Source organism: Mytilus edulis, chromosome 5, assembly GCF_963676685.1.
Source record: "Mytilus edulis chromosome 5, xbMytEdul2.2, whole genome shotgun sequence".
Classification (NCBI taxonomy): Eukaryota; Metazoa; Mollusca; class Bivalvia; order Mytilida; family Mytilidae; genus Mytilus; species Mytilus edulis.
Genome location: NC_092348.1, coordinates 53,380,758 through 53,402,728, shown reverse-complemented (window position 1 = coordinate 53,402,728; position 21,971 = coordinate 53,380,758). Strand labels below are relative to the sequence as shown.

At 32.2% G+C, this 21,971-nt stretch overlaps 1 protein-coding gene across 4 annotated transcripts in view; it reads left to right on the top strand.

Moving 5' to 3' along the window:
- Positions 1–595: 595 nt before the first annotated feature.
- Positions 596–21,971, top strand: part of LOC139523928 (ATP-binding cassette sub-family G member 4-like) — a 37,999-nt gene continuing 16,623 nt past the window's right edge. For 2 of the 4 annotated variants that reach the window (XM_071318352.1, XM_071318351.1), the window contains exons 1-8: positions 596–910; positions 4,287–4,404; positions 5,294–5,483; positions 12,942–13,087; positions 15,467–15,590; positions 18,221–18,335; positions 18,701–18,966; positions 19,936–19,950. In XM_071318352.1, the coding sequence (XP_071174453.1) occupies positions 700–910; positions 4,287–4,404; positions 5,294–5,483; positions 12,942–13,087; positions 15,467–15,590; positions 18,221–18,335; positions 18,701–18,966; positions 19,936–19,950 (1,185 nt within the window). In that variant the 5' untranslated portion in view covers positions 596–699. The remainder of the gene's footprint in view (positions 911–4,286; positions 4,405–5,293; positions 5,484–12,941; positions 13,088–15,466; positions 15,591–18,220; positions 18,336–18,700; positions 18,967–19,935; positions 19,951–21,971) is intronic. The other 2 variants (XM_071318354.1, XM_071318353.1) reach the window with 2 other exon arrangements.

Here is a 21,971-nt window from a genome sequence, read left to right as displayed (position 1 = left end):
CAGTAAGTCAGGGGTAATTCGTAATATTATATGTGTAATTCAGGTCTCAGACAGGGTATATACTGTGACATTCCCGGCTTAGACTTTATACTCCCCTGTCTGAGACGCACTGAATAACATATAATATCATGTTGTTTTTGTCTAGGCTATATATGGTATATATAAAACTAAGTTCCAACAAAATCAGAATGATAGAATTTATTCAGGATATATAGACCCAACCAGAGAAGTATATCGACCTCGGACCAGGGACTAACGGTTAGTAGTATAGAAAGTCCCTGCTCGGAAATCATGTAGTCCTCAATCAATATACTTCTTTCATGTCAATATATCCCTGTATAGACCTCATACAAAGGCTATAATTAATACCAGAGACATATTCTATTGTATTATATGTCTCTGTTAATGCTGTCTAAAAGCAGTAAATAAGGGTGACATCTATTTTTTTATTTAACCATGAGTTGTTCGTAAAGATAAACATAACGCATATTATGGTCCGCTGTTATCTTCTCTTAAATTAGATCTCTTCGGTTCTTCAGATAATCGGGGTATCGAGTTCTGTCCCCTAGTAAAAAACCATCAACAAGTTACCCAACAAGTTCGTCATTTGATCAAAGGTCAAGGGCTTGCAAAATCACAACAAAAATGGCGAAAACAGTTTGACGACAAAGAAAAGAGTGGACTTTGTAACTTGTTAATATGGCAGAACTTTTAGCTGTCCAGCTACACATTCCAATTCACCCAGATGTATCAACATCTAGATCTAAATATCAAAAGTCAGCGTCAGGAGGCAGTACTCCGTCAAATAACTCCAGTCGATTCGAACAGTTCGCGCACCTGCCAAGTCGACGAGCTGTTGACATTGAATATAGAGATCTAACTTACAGAGTCAGAGAAGGGCGACATAAAGGTTTATACAAAATGTTCAAAACAAGTCAACCATTGTTTCAACAATTTTCAAAATATGTTCCTAAAGTTGGCCAATGGAAATGTCTTCAAAGACAAGTCATGATGAGTTCATTTTATTTCCTCAAACTAATTTTATTTCCTCAAACTAAAGCAAATTATTTTCTTTAACATCTACTTCTACCAGATCAAGGAACTGATTATTTTGTCATTATTTTGATGCATGTACAACACCTTATGGTTACCTCTTAAAATGTTTTGAGGTTTGTCACTGAGCCAGTGAGGTGGTGAAAAATTTGACTGGCAGTTCTAAAAAACACAACAGGAGGTACAAAATGTAGACACACCAATCCCTGATGGTTCATGAAAAAAAAAATATTCTGATATTCAATTGATGATGCTGGAATCTTTAATTGGACTTTAATACAACGATCTCCATTTTAAGTGATTGAGTGTCTTGCTTAAACTTGACTGATCATGCATATGGTGTCTATTCATCACTTATTGTGCTGTTCACCATTTAAAGTAAAGTAAAGTAATCTTTATTTAAAGTCGGGTTGCATATATACATAATAACAAAGAACATGAGCTCTTAAGAGCTCTTTAACCGACTAATATTAATAAACAAAACATACATGTAATAACATCAGATACACATACAACACAAACATACAGACATCACATAGTTACCTTTTATATCTCTGGTTATTTTTTAGTGCATTTCTGTAATAAAATAAAGATCCCATACTGGACTGGCATATTCTGTTACATATGTATATACAATGTACATTTAGGTCTTATGAGAGCTTTCAACTCATTTTCCTCTTTCTGAAGTTAATATAAAAAAAGGAGATGTGGTATGATTGCCCATGAGACAACTAACCCCATAAAAACAAATATGACAGACATGAAACCAGGGATCTCCATGGCCTGTTTAATGATGGGGCCCTGTCATCGTTAAAATGTCTTGCGCCATCGTCAAATGACCCGCACCATCTTTAAAATGTCTTCTGCCATCGTTCAAAACTGTTATCGTTTTTTATAGCCAGACACCATTTTTTTAGCAATTATAATCAAATTCATGTAATTGCATAACCCTTAGACTTTTTTATGTTATAGTCCAATACAGTTGTAACACCTGGGGGTATCCGGATTAAGATCGCTAATCACTTGTACCTGAGCTTGTACAGGTAGATTAACAAACCAGACAGGATACTACATGTATCTGAAGATAGAAGATTCATTTATCTAATTATTCAACTAAGTTTTAGCAAATGCTTATGATAATGTAGATTAAATAAATAAATTAATAATCCAGTTACAAAGAAGACAGTTTAACAAGTCGAACATGTGCTTTATTTTGACTTACGCAATCGGCACCCCCTTTTTTAAGAAGTACAAAATAAGACGTAAAAATTAATATTATTTGATTGCAAGTAACTCGAGTACTGTTGTAACGAGAATATAGAATTACTTTAACAGTTAAAAAGTTAAAAAGTAAAAACTAAAATATTTACTGTGAAGAAATACTGTATCGTAATTCTGAATTCAATTCGTAGTTTACAATCCAATTGATACATCCGTGTTTCCGGTCTCTATGCATGTGGCATAGCATCCATTTGCTAGATAAAGTCATTAAAAACGTTTTCATTTTTCAACAATTGCTGTACAAATGTCTTCAACCTTTTACATTACCCGTATGAATCGTTTTGTTGTACCGTTAATGGGTTCATGACCTCTGAATTTGACAGTGTCCGTGAAAAAATAAGCTCCACATGATTTTTAACCCCCAAATCAATTACCAAAAATAGCAAGGAAACTACATGGGGACCTTCATGACATCCTTTGGTCATTCTTGACTAAGGGGGCCACGAAGGCTGGGCATTTGAATGGTTACAAACGTCAATTTATGAAAATATTTATACTTATATAATGAAAATTTACAAATAAATACAATTTAAATAAGCAATGAATGAGCATGTTCACCATTCCTTACATGGAGGGATGAAATACTTTCGATCACATTACACTGTACGACAGTAGACACAGTTTGTGATGGTGAAAGTTCCTCCATTGTTCAATTTTCATCCATGGAGATCCCTAAAACATGGTGCAGATTTTGTTATTGGAAGCTTTAAGGAGATTGTTTACATATGTTATTTTATAACATGGTCATTCCATTTAAGGTGGATAAGGGGTCTTAATTAAAATCCATAGAAATTATCAGTCAGTATTGATATCTAAGGAAAACTTTGAAAAGTGTGGGTCACTGGACTTTTGTCATGCTTTAAGTTGTGCAAATTTAAAATGTCAGGTTTTGTATAGATTATGCATGGAAAATCCAATTTTGTGTGATAAAAAGAAAGTTTTTGTGGTAATTCAGTCTGTCAAATGCTCATGGTCATAACAAACAAGATAGACAGGGGCCACCATTCATTTTTTTTACAAACTAATTGTCTTACATGTAGGTTGTGTTTGCCCTGTTCAGAGAAAGTCTTGTGACATGTCTGCTACATTTCGTTTTATGATAATTACAAATTTTAACAAGAATTACAAATAAACATATTACAAATGTACAAATTACACAGTTACACGTTTCAAACTAACAATTAATGAATTTAGAATTTTGACCTTGTTGGGCCATGAAAAATTAATTGTTGGTTTCCCCATACTTGGGAAAATTTTAATGACCCGGCAGGCAGGCTTTTTTTTTTTTTTTTTTTTTTTTTTGTAACAATTTTATATCTACAAAATGTATATGTTTTGTTTCTATAGCGGAACTATAATCTTCCATATTTTCCACACTTTAGCTTATTCTATACACTGAACAAATTGCTTATTATCATTCTACAGTACTCATTAAATACCTATACACTCTCAGCAATAGTGATATATCGAAGGTTTGTATGTCAACACCATACAATGTACCTTATATGATTTGAAATTTTACTCTTCTACCAAATATTTCTACTGCGATTTCAATCAGTGATGAAAACAACACATACATGTACAATTTTTTTTTTTATTATTATTTAAAATTATTGCAAATACTTGCATTTTTGTAGTTATGTGCACAAATATACAAAAAAATAATTTAACACAGGGTATCATTGCCAGTCAGAAAACTATCCACCACTGAGAACAGATTCCAATTGCAAATGCATGGATATTAGCAACTTAAAGTGAAAATATCTTTAGGTCACTTTACAGTATACATCCTTCAACAATATTCCGACATGAAAACATGTGAACAATTACATGAGACAGACCAATGGTCAGATTTTTAACAGATCAATTACATTTAATAAAAAACAAGTATGGCGAACCAATAACAAAATTAATAACAAAATCTAATATGTATTTGTTTTTGTCTTATACAGGTGTAAAAGACATTTTGAAATGTATATCAGGAAAATTTCAGTCAGGACAACTAACAGCTATAATGGGTCCATCTGGAGCTGGGAAATCATCTTTAATGAATATTTTGGCAGGATATAGGTATGTTCCAAAGAGATTGGCAAGTTTCATCATATAACACATGATTGAACCGAAAACAATCGCAAAATACATGTACTTTGACAAATGTAAAGTTATGAAACTATACTATGAGATAAGATATGATATTTTTATTCCAATAAAAGAGCATATTAACATGACAGAGCAAAGTAATTTATTTCATTAATATGAGATATAATATTCCATGCACTTATTCAATTGCACGATTTGATAGCGAGAGACTTACTAGAGGCTTGAAGTAAATAAAAAAGAAACCATTTCCCATTTGACAAGTCCCAATTGCACTAAAACTTGGCTAAATTAATTGCTGACTTATTGTTCTTCTTTGCACCTGAACATTTTGAATCTTAATAGCCTTTTCAATTTTACCATACTATTTTGAAAGATTTAATACTTTGATTTCATTTTGATTTTTTGTGAAACATAGGAAAACTTATGATTGCTGATTGTTGTTTGTTTTCTTTTTTTAAAACTAACATATTGATATAAAAAACTTTAAAATGTGATGTAATGGCCAATGAGTAGTCTTTTAGTAATTCATTAACTGTATAATAACCAGCCTCTTAAAACTGAGAATGTGAGTTTAACCCCCGCACATGTCAGGTGCATTCAACTCTAATATTTATTGACAGCTTTCCACTCAAGGTCTGGTTCTCTGTAGGCACTCAGGCTTCTTCCACCAATAAAAACTGACTGCCACAATATAGCTTATATTGTTGAAAGTGGCGTTAAACACCAACAATCAATCAACAATAAGACAAGTACATTGGTACTGTTAATGTTATCGTATCCATCAAAGACTAAAAGTACAAGAATGTGAACAAGTTTTTATATACAAATATATGTTGTTAATGGAAATGATTTATTTCAGGACAAAAAATATTACTGGACATATTTTGGTGAATGGTAGAGATCGTGATTTGAGATCCTTTAGGAAGATATCATGTTATATCATGCAAGATGACCACTTACTGCCACATCTGACAGTGGATGAATCCATGATGTGTTCTGCAAACCTTAAATTGACAGAAAAAATGTCAAATAAAGAAAAACATGCACTGGTTTGTCTTTCTTATATCAGACTAGTATAAAAGCATGAAAAATTAAAAACCAATTGTTCAGAGAACAATTGAAGGTCTTTCCATCAAAACAATGTATTTTGATATGAAAGTTGTGAAACTAAGTTTAAAATGTCATTTCAATCGTCAAATGATAGCTTCTAGTACGCTGATTCCAAAAATATTTGTTTTCCATACATTTTTTATACGACCGCAAAATTTGAAAATTTTTTCGTCGTATATTGCTATCACGTTGGCTGCGTCGTCGTCGTCGTCCGAATACTTTTAGTTTTCGCACTCTAACTTTAGTAAAAGTGAATGGAAATCTATGAAATTTTAACACAAGGTTTATGACCACAAAAGGAAGGTTGGTATTGATTTTGGGAGTTTTGGTCCCAACATTTTAGGAATTAGGGGCCAAAAAGGGCCCAAATAAGCATTTTCTTGGTTTTCGCACTATAACTTTAGTTTAAGTTAATAGAAATCTATGAAATTTTGACACAAGGTTTATGACCACAAAAGAACGGTTGGGATTGATTTTGGGAGTTTTGGTTTCAACAGTTTAGGAATTAGGGGCCAAAAAAGGGCCCAAATAAGCATTATTCTAGGTTTTCGCACAATAACTTTAGTTTAAGTAAATAGAAATCAATGAAATTTAAACACAATGTTAATGACTACAAAAGGAAGGTTTGTATTGATTTTGGGAGTTTAGGTCCCAATAGTTTAGGAATTAGGGGCCAAAAAGGGACCCAAATAAGCATTTTTCTTGGTTTTCGCACCATAACATTAGTATAAGTAAATAGAAATCTATGAAATTTAAACACAAGGATTATGACCATAAAAGGAAGGTTGGTATTGATTTTGGGAGTTTTGGTCCCAACAGAATAAGGGGCCCAAAGGGTCCAAAATTAAACTTTGTTTGATTTCATCAAAATTGAATAATTGGGGTTCTTTGATATGCCGAATCTAACTGTCATGACTGTGTATGTAGATTCTTAACTTTTGGTCCCGTTTTCAAATTGGTCTACATTAAGGTCCAAAGGGTCCAAAATTAAACTTAGTTTGATTTTGACAAAAAATGAATCAGTTAGGTTCTTTGATATGCTGAATCTAAAAATGTACTTAGATTCTTGATTATTGGCCCAGTTTTCAAGTTGGTCCAAATCGGGGTCCAAAATTAAACTTTGTTTGATTTCATCAAAAATTGAATAAATGGGGTTCTTTGATATACCAAATCTAACTGTGTATGTAGATTCTTCATTTTTATACGACCGCAATATTTGAAAAAATTTTCGTCGTATATTGCTATCACGTTGGCGTCGGCGTCGTCGTCGTCGTCCGGCGTCCAAATACTTTTAGTTTTCGCACTCTAACTTTAGTAAAAGTGAATGGAAATCTATGAAATTTTAACACAAGGTTTATGACCACAAAAGGAAGGTTGGTATTGATTTTGGGAGTTTTGGTCCCAACATTTTAGGAATTAGGGGCCAAAAAGGGCCCAAATAAGCATTTTCTTGGTTTTCGCACTATAACTTTAGTTTAAGTTAATAGAAATCTATGAAATTTTGACACAAGGTTTATGACCACAAAAGAACGGTTGGGATTGATTTTGGGAGTTAAGGTTTCAACAGTTTAGGAATTAGGGGCCAAAAAAGGGCCCAAATAAGCATTATTCTTGGTTTTCGCACAATAACTTTAGTTTAAGTTAATAGAAATCAATGAAATTTAAACACAATGTTAATGACTACAAAAGGAAGGTTGGTATTGATTTTGGGAGTTTAGGTCCCAACAGTTTAGGAATTAGGGGCCAAAAAGGGACCCAAATAAGCATTTTTCTTGGTTTTCGCACCATAACGTTAGTATAAGTAAATAGAAATCTATGAAATTTAAACACAAGGTTTATGACCATAAAAGGAAGGTTGGTATTGATTTTGGGAGTTTTGGTCCCAACAGAATAAGGGGCCCAAAGGGTCCAAAATTAAACTTTGTTTGATTTCATCAAATTTGAATAATTGAGGTTCTTTGATATGCCGAATCTAACTGTCATGACTGTGTATGTAGATTCTTAACTTTTGGTCCCGTTTTCAAATTGGTCTACATTAAGGTCCAAAGGGTCCAAAATTAAACTTAGTTTGATTTTGACAAAAAATGAATCAGTTAGGTTCTTTGATATGCTGAATCTAAAAATGTACTTAGATTCTTGATTATTGGCCCAGTTTTTAAGTTGGTCCAAATCGGGGTCCAAAATTAAACTTTGTTTGATTTCATCAAAAATTGAATAAATGGGGTTCTTTGATATACCAAATCTAACTGTGTATGTAGATTCTTCATTTTTGGTCCTGTTTTCAAATTGGTCTACACTAAGTCCAAAGGGTCCAAAATTAAACTTAGTCTGATTTCAACAAAAATTTAAATCTTGGGGTTCTTTGATATGCTGAATCAAAAAATGTACTTAGATTTTTTATTATGGGCCCAGTTTTCAAGTTGGTCCAAATCAGGATCTAAAATTATTATATTAAGTATTGTGCAATAGCAAGTCTTTTCAATTGCACAGTATTGCGCAATGGCAAGAAATATCTAATTGCACAATATTGTGAAATAGCAAATTTTTTTTTAATTAGAGTTATCTTTCTTTGTCCAGAATAGTAAGCAAGAAATATCTAATTGCAAAATATTGTGCAATAGCAAGATTTTTTTTTAATTGGAGTTATCTTTCTTTGTCCAGAATCAACTTAAATCTTTGTTATATACAATATACAATGTATATTCACTTTTTACTACCAACTGATAAATTATAATAAATAACATTCAGTGATAACAAGCAGTTTTTTTTACATCTTAATATTTTATGATGTATTTAAATGAGTAGTTATTGTTGCAAACTCCATTAGAAATTTTAATTGAGATTAGTTTTGGAATAAGGGAAAGGGGGATGTGATTAAAAAAATTGGGTTCAATTTTTCTCATTTGAAATTTCATAAATAAAAAAGAAAATTTCTTCAAACATTTTTATGCCCCACCTACGATAGTAGAGGGGCATTATGTTTTCTGGTCTGTGCGTCCGTCCATCTGTCCGTTCGTTCGTCTGTCCGTTCGTCCGTCCGTCTGTCCCGCTTCAGGTTAAAGTTTTTGGTCAAGGTAGTTTTTGATGAAGTTTAAGTCCAATCGACTTCAAACTTAGTACACATGTCCCCTATGATATGATCTTTCTAATTTTAATGCCAAATTAGAGTTTTTACCCCAATTTCACGGTCCACTGAACATGGAAAATGATAGTGCGAGTGGGGCATTCGTGTACTGAGGACACATTCTTGTTTTGAGAGGATTAATATTCAACAGCATAGTGAATTGCTCTAAGAGAAAACAAAAATTTTAAGTTCATTAGAACACATTCATTCTGTGTCAGAAACCTATGCTGTGTCAACTATTTAATCACAATCCAAATTTAGAGCTGAATCCAGCTTGAATGTTGTGTCCATACTTGCCCCAACCGTTCAGGGTTCAACCTCTGCGGTCGTATAAAGCTACGCCCTGCGGAGCATCTGGTTGGTCCTGTTTTCAAATTGGTCTACACTAAAGTCCAAAGGGTCCAAAATTAAACTTAGTCTGATTTTAACAAAAATTGAAATCTTGGGGTTCTTTGATATGCTGAATCCAAAAATGTACTTAGATTTTTTATTATGGGCCCAGTTTTCAAGTTGGTCCAAATCAGGATCTAAAATTATTATATTAAGAATTGTGCAATAGCAAGTCTTTTCAATTGCACAGTATTGCACAATGGCAAGAAATATCTAATTGCACAATATTGTGAAATAGCAATTTTTTTTTTAATTAGAGTTATCTTTCTTTGTCCAGAATAGTAAGCAAGAAATATCTAATTGCAAAATATTGTGCAATAGCAAGATTTTTTTTTAATTGGAGTTATCTTTCTTTGTCCAGAATCAACTTAAATCTTTGTTATATACAATATACAATGTATATTCACTTTTTACTACCAACTGATAAATTAAAATAATCTTTACCATTCAGTGATAACAAGCAGTTTTTTTACATCTTAATATTTTATGATGTATTTAAATGAGTAGTTATTGTTGCAAACTCCATTAGAAATTTTAATTGAGATTAGTTTTGGAATAAGGGAAAGGGGGATGTGATTAAAAAAATTGGGTTCAATTTTTCTCATTTGAAATTTCATAAATAAAAAAGAAAATTTCTTCAAACATTTTTTTGAGAGGATTAATATTCAACAACATAGTGAATTGCTCTAAGAGAAAACAAAAATTTTAAGTTCATTAGAACACATTCATTCTGTGTCAGAAACCTATGCTGTGTCAACTATTTAATCACAATCCAAATTTAGAGCTGAATCCAGCTTGAATGTTGTGTCCATACTTGCCCCAACCGTTCAGGGTTCAACCTCTGCGGTCGTATAAAGCTACGCCCTGCGGAGCATCTGGTTTCAAATAAGGGAGATAATTTGTTACTTCCGGTTTGAAAAATGTTACTTACGATTATATTTGAATATTTACTTGACACTGATTCAAAAAATATCTGGTTCTATATACTTTTATATTAATAAAGTACAAAAAATAGCTACTTTCGGTTTACAAAAGGTCACTTCCGGTTGTTTCTTTCAAGGTTAAATGGTTTGATACCTTTTTCCAAAAGTTTCATAGCTTTATCATGTATACATATAAAATAAAAGCAAAGGTCAAAATCTAGAACGTCAAATTAAGCTATGACCTTGAGATCAATTTCAAGGTCATGAACTTAGGACCTCAAATCAAAAGACCATAGGTCTTAATTGTATTTTGTTAATGACTTATATCACCAAACATGTATTTTTAAATACAAGAGGGGAGAAAACTCCCTTTTACGTTCAACGTGCCCTTGCAATAAAAATTTCTGTGTCACGACATGTCGCAACTAACAATTTAGTAAAAATAATTTGTCGATATCTTTTACAGTCTTTGGATATAAGTGAAAATAAGCCAAATTCAAATATTAGAATATGACCTTGACCTTTGACCTTGACCTAATTTTCATTTTTTTGGACCAAGGACCTTAAATCAAAAGATCCTAGGTCTCTATCACTTATTGTTTATAAGATAGAAATGCATATCACTTATATCAGATGCATAAGGGGAAATAACTCTCATATGGAGCGGTCATATTGCTTCGGTCAAAATAGGACAAATCATGCAAAGGATATAACGAGCAATTTTGTAAAATAAATTTGTCGTTATCTTTTACGGTTGCGAAGGAGTTGTGAGCACAAGGAAAACAGTGTTTGGGGAGATAACTCCTACAAAGAAAAGTATTCGGTTACGCAGGGTAAATTTCAAAAGCGCATAAACTGTTCGATATCATATACCAAATATCAAAGCGACATATTGCGAAACAAATGTTTATCGCAAGAACAAAATTAGGCGGAAGAAAAAAAAAAAAAAATTAAAAACCAATTGTTCAGAGAACAATTGAAGGTCTTTCCATCAAAACAATGTATTTTGATATGAAAAGTTGTGAAACTAAGTTTAAAATGTCATTTCAATCGTCAAATGATAGCTCCTAGTAAGCTGATTCCAAAAATATATTGTTTCCATACATTTTTTTTAAATAAGGGAGATAATTTGTTACTTCCGGTTTGAAAAATGTTACTTCCGATTATATTTGAATATTTACTTGACACTAATTCCAAAAATATCTGGTTCTATATACTTTTATATTAATAAAGTACAAAAAAATAGCTACTTTCGGTTTACAAAAGGTCACTTCCAGTTGTTTTTTTCAAGGTTAAATGGTTTGATACCTTTTTCTAAAAGTTGTATATCTTTATCATGTATACATATAGAATAAAAGCAAAGGTCAAAATCTAGAACGCCAAATTAAGCTATGACCTTGAGATCAATTTCAAGGTCATAAACCAAGGACCTCAAATCAAAAGACCATAGGTCTTAATTATATTTAGTTAATGAGTTATATCACCAAACGCGTATTTTTAAATACAAGAGGGGAGAAAAATCCCTTTTACATTCAACGTACGCTTGCAATCAAAATTTACATCTTACGACATGTCGCAACTAACAATTTAGTAAAAATAATTTGTTGATATCTTATACAGTCTTTGGATATAAGTGAAAATAAGCCAAATTCAAATATTAGAATATGACCTTGACCTTTGACCTTGACCTAATTTTTATTTTTTGGGACCAAGGACCTCAAATCAAAAGATCCTAGGTCTCTATCACTTATGATTTATAAGATAGAAATTCATATCACTTATATCAAATGCATAAGGGGAAATAACTCTCATATGGAGCGGTCATATCGCTTCGGTCAAAACAGGACAAATCATGCCAAGGATATAATGAGCAATTTTGTAAAATAAATTTGTCATAATCTATAACGGTTGCGAAGGAGATGCGCTAACAAGGAAAACAGTGTTTGGGGAGATAACTCCTACAAAGAAAAGTATTCGTTTACGCAGGGTAAATTTCAAAAGCGCATAAACTGTTCGATATCATATACAAAATATCTAAGCGACATATTGCGAAACAAATGTTTATCGCAAGAACAAAATTAGGCGGAAGAAAAAAAAAAAAATAATCAGAAGAAAAACAATAGGTCTTTCCACAGAAAAGTGGAAAGACCTAATAATCAGAAGAAAAACAATAGGTCTTTCCACAGAAAAGTGGAAAGACCTAATAATACTCTGAAAATTTTATCAAACATATTATAAGTGATGATTCTGATACAAAAATATTCAGATAAAAAAAAAAGTCAACTTTCCCAAAAAGGAATATATTTCTATTCCAAATATTTTGTCAAATATTCTCTAGTCAAAAGTACAGCTGATTGGGTTTTGTAAAGTTGTTCACGATGAATTTAGTTAGTAGCCTATATAACTCAATAATCCTCTACTATTAAATAGTTATTTAAAATATAGTGACAAATTTATTGGCAAGGCTCTTCTGTTTGTGGATTGTTGATCAAAACATTGTTTTTAATGCCCCACCTACGATAGTAGAAGGGCATTATGTTTTCTGGTCTGTGCCTCCGTTTTTCGTCCGTGCATCCGTTCAGGTTAAAGTTTTTGGTCAAGGTAGTTTTTGATGAAGTTGAAGTCCAATCAACTTACAACTTAGTACACATGTTCCCCATGATATGATTTTTTAATTTTAATGCCAAATTAAAGTTTTGACACCAATTTCACGGTCCACTGAATATAGAAAATGATAGTGCAAAGTTCAGGTTAAAGTTTTAGGTCAAGGTAGTTTTTGATGAAGTTGAAGTCCAATCCACTTGAAACTTAGTACACATGTTCCCTATGATATGATCTTTCTAATTTTAATTCCAAATTAAAGTTTTGACCCCAATTTCACGGTCCACTGAACATGGAAAATAATAGTGCGAGTTGGGCATCCGTGTACTATGGACACATTCTTGTTTTTTGTATTTCAGGTTGATGATATACTGTATTCACTAGGATTATCTGATCATAAGAAGACAAGGGTAATTAACCTGTCTGGTGGTCAAAGAAAACGTCTTTCTATTGCTCTGGAGTTGGTCAACAATCCACCAATCATGTTCTTTGATGAACCAACAAGGTAATTTAACGTAAAAGAGGTTTTAAAAATATCTTGATCTTGTAATGTTTTTCATTGATGAATTTGCATCTCAATTTCAGATCTGATTCCAGCAGAACACAACAGCAGAAATATATTAGCAGAACACTGTATACCTTATCCCAACTAAAGCATTTATATTTATATGGCAAAGGTCAGGTTTTGTTGTTAGAAACCTACAAAATCATCTGGATTGTCTGAAAGGGTCATTTAAATTCACATGTTTTTGAGGAGTTTCATATACAAATAGAGGCAAATAAATGCAGGAACGATCACCACATCAGGGATCTCCATGAATGAAAATTGAACGATGGAGGAACTTTCACCTTTACAAACCGTGTCTACGCTGTACAGTGTAGCACGATCGGAAGTATTTTATCCCTCCATACAAGGAATGGTGAACATGCTAATTCATTACTTATTTAAATTATATTTATTTGAATTTTCATTATAGAATTAGAAGTATCAATATTTTCACTTATTACTGCTTTTAACCATTCAAATGCCAAGTCTTCATGGTCCCCCCTTAGTCGAGAATGACCATAAGCTGTCATGAAGGTCCCCATGTAGATTTCTTGTATTTTTATGCCCCACCTACGATAGTAGAGGGGCATTATGTTTTCTGGTCTGTGTGTCCGTCAGTCCGTTCGTCCCTCCCTCCGTCCGTCTGTCCCGCTTCAGGTTAAAGTTTTTGGTCAAGGTAGTTTTTGATAAAGTTGAAGTCCAATCAACTTGAAACTTAGTACACATGTTCCTTATGATATGATCTTTCTAATTTTAAAGCCAAATTAAACTTTGACCCCAATTTCACTGTTTACTGAACATAGAAAATGAAAGTGCATGTTTCAGGTTAAAGTTTTTGGTCAAGGTAGTTTTTGATGAAGTTGAAGTCCAATCAACTTGAAACTTAGTACTCATGTTCCCTATGATATTATCTTTCTAATTTTAATGCCTAATTATATTTTTTATCCAATTTCACGGTCCATTGAACATGGAAAAGGATAGTGCGAGTGGGGCATCCATGTACTTTGGACACTTTCTTGTTGATAATTGTTATGGGGGTTAAAAATCATATGATGTGGAGCTTATTTTTCATGGACACTGTCAAATTCAGAACCCATTACCGGTATGGCTGATTTGCAGCACCAACAAACCGATTCGTACGGGTTATAAAAAAGGTTAAAGAGATTTGCAAAGCAAACGTTGACAAATGAAAAGGTTTTTAATGACTTTATCTGGCAAATTGATGCTGTGCAACATGCATCTTTCGAGTCTGAATAGAAACCGGAAACGCGGATGTATCAATTTGATTGTAATATACGAAATGAATTCGGAATTACGATACAATATTTCTTTACAGGAAATATTTAAGTTTTTACTTTTAAACTTTTAAAGTTATTCTAAATTATCGTTACAGCAGTTCTTGAGTTATTTGCGATGAAATAATATTTACTGTTTTGCGTCTTATTTTGTACTTCTTAAAAAAAGGGGATACTGATTGCGTAAGTCAAAATAAAGCACGTGTTCGACTTGTTAAACTGTTTTTTTTGTAACTGGATTATTAATTTATTTATTTAATCTAAATTATCATAATCATTTGCTGAAACTTAGTTGATTAATTCGACAAATGGATCGTCTATCCTCAGATAGTATTCTCCTGTCTGGTTTGTTGATCTACTACTGTACAAGCTCAGGTACAAGTGATTAGTGATCTTAATCGGATATCCCTCAGGCGTTAGAACTGTATTGGATTATAACATAAAAAGCCTAAGGGTTATGCAATTACATGCATTTGATAAAAAAAAGGGCGTCAGGCTTCAAAAAACGATGAAGTTTTGAACAATGGTGGAAGACAATTTAACGATGGCGCAAGACAATTTAACGATGGCGCGAGTCATTTGACGATGGCGCAAGACATTTGAACAATGGTGGGGTGCCATCGTTAAACAGGCCATGGAGATTCCTGCACATGCTTCAGTATAATAAGTAGGAGGATAAATGTTTTAGCAGTCATTTTTGGCATTGTCCAAATGATGATGTAATATAGCACCTCATTACCCTGTATTTCCAGAAAGGAAACTTGGTGAACCTTAAAATAAGGATGGATTTTACTTTAAAGAATTTAACCTTTGACACTTTGACAAGTTGAGGGTTATGACCAACGGTTAAAGAAAAGCAATATGATTGATAATTAAATATACTCTTCACCACTGGGCCTATGGAGAAATTAGGGTTTTTGTTAACACCTTTTTAGAAGGTAAGATTGGTAGGTAAAAGTTCTCATTAAATTTTTGCAATATTAGTTGTAAAGATATAAATCTTGACCTTATCAGTGCTTTAAAAATATTTATTTCATTTCAGTGGACTTGACAGCTCATCTTGTTTCCAGTGTGTTTCTTTGTTGAAAGCTTTAGCTGCTGGTGGGAGAACGATTATATGTACTATACATCAGCCAAGTGCCAAATTGTTTGAGATGTTTGATTTGGTAGGTTCAAAAGTTTTAAAATACTTCTTTATATCCTGTTAGAGGGTTAGTCTTGGTTCTTACTTCATCAGTACTGCTGATTCATTTTGACGATTTCTGGGAATGTTCTGCCTCTACATCATATATACAACCATTACTAAAATATTCATCTTGCATAAATTTCAGCTAGCCTGTTCGGGTCCAAGACCTCTCTTCCATATTAAATTGAAAAACTTTTGTCCATTGGGAGCAAAATTTACATATATGTTTATTTCCTTTTAGCTCACTGTGCCCTAATGGCAGTGTAAGCTATTGTCATCACTTTAAGTCCATCATTCATACTCCATCTGTTGTCAGTAAACTTTTCTTAAAAATCTTCTTTAAAAATGCTCAACTGATTTAAACCATAGTTATCTGCTTCATTAACACGGAAAAGTTTGTTTATTTTTGTCAAGTCTTGTCTTAATATTAAACATCGGGTTCAAACTACAGTTATGTCATATATTTCTAAAACTATAGCAATTAGATAAAAACCTTACAGGGCTGGTCAATATTCCTCAAACTCAGGTTTTTGCCAACCCTATGTTTTAACTAGTCTCATATATGCATGTGTTTAGGTGTGAGATTTAATTATGCATCCAAATTCTTCAAAAATGTTAATATAACATTGATACTGTTATTATACATTCATTTTTGGATAAGACCTTACTAAGTTGTAAAACTTGTATCTGATCATTTGTCATTTTGAACTATAAAATTTGTTTAATTTTAAGTTCATCATATTTTCTTGAAGATATAATGTTGAAAAAATTAATTAAACTCTATTGTGCTTTGTAAATGTACATGGATTTTATATATCCGTCTCTGGTCTACATGTATCTTTAAACCTTGTTAGTCAACATCAGGTATTACAACATGTATTAGGGAAATATGCTTTTTAAAGACAAATTGAAGGTTTCTGGTAACATGATTTTGCATTAATAGAGTCTACAGCAGATATTAGTATGCTGACATTGCACACTAAAAATGATGCACTGTCAATGCTGGGTTAAACAGGTAAATTTCAAAAGTGATCAGCAACACAAGAGTAACAGTAGAATTTAAAATTGAGAATGGAAATGGGGAACATGTCAAAGAGACAACAACCTGACCATGCATGGAACAGACAATAGTAGAAGGTCACCAACAGGTCTCAATGCAGCGTGCATCCGGAGGCGTCCTTCAGCTGGCCCCTAAACAAATATATATGTTAGTTCAGTGATAATGAACGCCATACTAAACTCCAAATTGTACACAGGAAACTAAAATTGAAAATAGTACAAGACTAACAAAGGCCAGAGGCTCTTGACTTGGGACAGGCTCAAAAATGTAGCAGGGTTAAACATGTTTATGAGATCTCAACCCTTTCCCTATACCTCTAACCAATGTAGAAAAGTAAACGCATAACAATACGCACATTAAAATTCAGTTCAAGAGAAGTCTGAGTCTTATGTCAGAAGATGTAACCAAAGAAAATAAACAAAATGACAGTAATACATAAATAACAACAGACTACTAGCAGTTAACTGACATTCCAGCTCCAGACTTCAATTAAACTGATTGAAAGATTATGTCTTCATCATAATATATTGTGATGTCCACACTTGAATGAATTTAGCGTCTTTGTTCTTAATAGCATCCCAAAATATTTTATAGATTCTTGTACAACACAGCTTGACCTCCAAAACTGTGTCTCAGATTTCCAAAAACATCAATAGAACAAATTTTATACCACATTGAATTTTGTGATCTCTTATGAATTGATGTTGCAAACTAATGAAGATTTATGAGAGAATGAAATACAATAGGAAAAATCTGAGACACAGTTTTGGAGGTCAAACTGTGTTGTTCAAGAATCTATAACATATTTTGGGATACTATGAATAACAAAGAAGCTAAATTCATTCAAGTGTGGACATCACAATATAGCAACTAATTACATAACAATTAATGATGTAATAATTATGTCATAATAAAATTATCACAATTTGAAAAATTAATCATTCTTCTTTCTTTTGGGACCTCATTTATAAAATTTAAAGAAGGATGAGTGGAATTACATCAGTTTAAAGATGTCTGATTTGGGAGGAAAAATCTTTGTATTGTGCTACCTTAATTTGCAGATATATATAAAAATCCTAATTAGCAAATGAGTTATTTTTTCACAAATTGAACAATAAAGGCACAGGTGTGTCATGTTTTGTATCCCCTTCTGCCGAGAAAGGGAACAGGTCCCTTTTGGTGATGGAAAAATACAAAATGTACAGTACTCACCAGACTGAATGAAAACTCGATACTATGACATATTGTGAATGGGGAGGATTCTTCCTCCAAAGTTTGGTACTGACGGCAAGCAAATAGATGTTTTATATAAGGTTATTCTCCACTTATGGAAGATCTCCTCCATTGAATGTAACATTTTTATGAATCTTTTAGAATGAAATTTACCTTAAAAAGTCTAGTCTTTTTAGTTATTTCTGATTTTTTCATTATTTTAAGATTGAACATATACTATTTGAAAACAAATTGTTTAGATAGTTTCAAGTAATACTTATAAGTTACATACATTGAAAAAAGTATATCAGTATTTTATTGATTTTTTTTCTTTTCAGCTTAACCTGTTGGCTGAAGGAAGCTGTGTTTACAAGGGATCTATTTCATCATTGGTCCCTTATTTTGAGTCCCATGGAATGTCTTGTCCAGCTTATCACAATCCTGCAGATTTTGGTTAGTTATACTAGCATAATTCCTTCTAGTAACTTATTTTCTCAAAAAAGATAAGGCTTTAATTAAATTTACATTCATTGTTATTTGTTGACCGACATAAACATGGTAAAAAAATGACTCATTGGGACGACAAAAGAAACAAAGTTTAAGGAACAATTCAGGACAAAATGACACTTTCATTAATGAAAAATAGTGTTTCTGATACTTGACATTAAAAGGCATTTCACCTTCATACATTAATTTTATTTGCATGACTAAACTGACATTCTGTATTCCTGGTTATCTGCTGTTCCCTATGTCACTGTAAATATGCATCACTCTCACTAGTATCAGGTCTACAAGCTTTCAATAAACTTGTTATTTAGTGATGGAAGTAGCCTCTGGTGAATATGGAGAAGATAAAGTAGACACATTAAAACAAGCTGTCAGGAATGGACAGTGTGACAATCTATCTGCTGATCTGGTGAAAAAGCCGGCTAATGGTAGTCTGACAACCGTAGCACCTTACCAGCTGTCAGGATCAAATGGTCAACTGCCTCCAATACAGGATGACCATGTCCATATTAATTGTTCAGAGAAAGGTGTGGTCAATGGACATCCCATGACTAATGGATCCAATGGTAGTGTTACGGTAGGTTGATTTACCTGTAACTTTTTATCACACTTATTTCGTGGTTGTTGAAGTCTTTCTGCATTAAATATTAAATTAGAATGAGCAGGTAGGCTTGTTTCATGAAAATGCAGCAAAACATAATGCTTCTATAAATACTTCGATATGAATCAAAAGCAAAGCAGTACTTTTGGCTCTTTCACTAATCTCAATCTACTATTAAAGCTTATGTTCTTTTATTTAATATCTGCTTAACTATTCTTGTGTGTTGTATTTTATGCAGAAAGATCATTATCACAGTAAATTGACATGATGTTAATATCTATGCTTTATTTAGATGTAGTATGATTTTATTATTTTGAGTTTCTTATTTCAGTTACCGATAAAGCTAGATATTAAACATGTCTAATTGCACATGACTGTGTTTTCAAATAATTTTCATATATTTACTTCTTTTGTGATGAACTGAAAAAATATGTGCTTTTTCTGTGTGATGGAATAATATAATTGGAGTTTTAATTAAGGTCGCAATTTCAAAATCAGAGTGTGGCAAAGAAAGAAGAAGGTATAATAAGGCAACATTTCTGGTCCTTTAAAGTAAAATAAGAAATATAATAAATTAATCAAATATTTATATGTTGGTCAGACATTTTAAACAATATATTTGAATTTTTCTCAGATCTGTTGATTTAAATGAAATATTTGAGTTATCCAAAACTATATGTAAAATGGCTATTTATTTAGTTATGCAATGTTAATAGTGTCACAGCTTTTGAAAAATGAATAGACTTTATTACATATTGATAAACATATTAACTTAAGTTGAAAGGAGTGAGGAATTTTACCTTTTTCTAATTTCATGGTCCAAATAATAGCCCTTATCATGTACCTCTTTCTTTGAAGTCACATTCCACTTTACCACTAAAAGAGCTTGCTTGTATTCTTTTTCTTATCTTAATTTATTCACTAATAACATTTATTGCTTTTTAGATTGATCCATTTGAGGTAATTTCTTTACTAACTGGTTGTGGGTGTTAATTCTAACAAACACTTAATATTATAATTAAATGCTAGTAAGACAATATTGGCTTAAGTCATCCTTATGAATAGATTATGAGCTCACACTACATATGTTAAGAAATTTGTTATATATAATTACATATGAAGGTAGTTTGACATAAATTGTGCTGTTTATTTTAAAAATAACTTTAATTTCATTCAAAAATTTTAAAAATTATTTTTTAATCCAATACAAATATTTTTTTGTAAATTTGAATCCACAAATTTAAAGAAAACCCAAAATCTTACTAACTTGTAATATTTATACAAAACCTGAATGTTTAACCCACCAAAAAATACATTTTAGTTTGATGGTATCATAGTGTTTACTTTGTTTTACAAATACCTTGACATTTACACAACAGGTTGATGGATCTACAATTCAGGCATATATGCATGAAGCTCAATTAAAATAAATAACATTTGACAATTGAACCGTCTAAAATTATCTCCCTTTACCGGTAACAATTTTCAAAGGAATTTCAGTTTCTGCTTTAATTATTGGAAATGCTGTCTTAAACTTTACATGTACAGTTAAAAACCATTGTTTAATATATCTTTGTATAAATTTTGGCTTTGATCTGAGCGTCACTGATGAGTCTTGTGTAGACGAAACACGCATCTGGCATATTAAATTAAAATCCTGGTACCTTTGATAACTATTGACACCACTGGGTCAATGCCACTGCTGATGGACGTTTCTTCCCTGAGGGTATCACCAGCCCAGTAGTCAGCACTTTGGTGTTGACATGAATATCAATTATATGGTCATTTTGATAAATTTCCTGTTTACAAAACTTTGAATTTTTCGAAAAACTAAGGATTTTCTTATCCCAGGAATAGATGACTTTAGCTGTATTTGGCACAATTTTTTGGGAATTTGGGTCCTCTATGCTCTTCAACTTTTTACTTGTTTGTCTTTATAAGTTCTTTGATCTGAGAGTCACTGATGAGACTTGTGTAGACGAGACGCGTGTCTGGGGTATTAAATTATAATCCTGGTACCTATTCATCATTTATCCTGCATTTTGAAGGGATTATTTTTCTGTGTGAAAGCTTAAAAAAATAAGTTATACAATTATATTCAGGTAAACCTCTAATAGATTAATACATGCCTGCAAAGTTTTAATATGGACTTCCATAGAAAAAATGAGAAAAACAAATTTTGGTTAAACTTTTTTTAGCCAGGTAAAGCTGACATAGCTGGAACCAGTTGCATCAGCTCCAACTGCTGAGTTATACAACCTGGTTCAAACAGATGTTATAAGTAACATGTACACAACTGTCAAAAGACAAAATCTCTATTAGTGTATGATAACTGTAATGAATATTTATTTTTAATCCCAATATGCTGCATTGTGTCACATTTATGCTTAGTAAATTTAGGAATTCGATTGTATGCTTTTACCAAATGCTTTTAAACAGCTGGCTAATATAAGCTATTGACTATTTTAAACAATGTTATATTAGGATCATTATGTTTTCTCTCTCTGTGAATGTAAGCCTGTATGAATAAATAGAGATGTGATATAAATGTTGAAAATCCATCAACATTTCTTTGCCTGAAATATAGAGATAAGTCACAATTTGGCATATATTGTTGAACGAGCATAGAGTATAATCATATTCAATTTTTAGGCCAGAAAAGTTTTTTATATTGACCAGTCCAAGGGATTGAACTTCTATTGTTGTTAATTCTGTCTGTCCATCTGTCACATCAAATTTTGGTCAGACTTTTCATAGTAGCTACATATAAGAGCACCGTAAATTTGGTATCAAGCTTTATGTCAGCATATTATACCCTTGATGTCATTCACATGCATCACTGATCAACTTCCTGTTTGCCATATGCATATTATTAGTGAGCCAAAACTCACAGTTCAATTTGTTTTAGCTGCCCACTATAAAAAAAAATTCAGTCATAAAATTGTATCGTTAAGTGACTTAATTTAAGACCCATTTTAGAT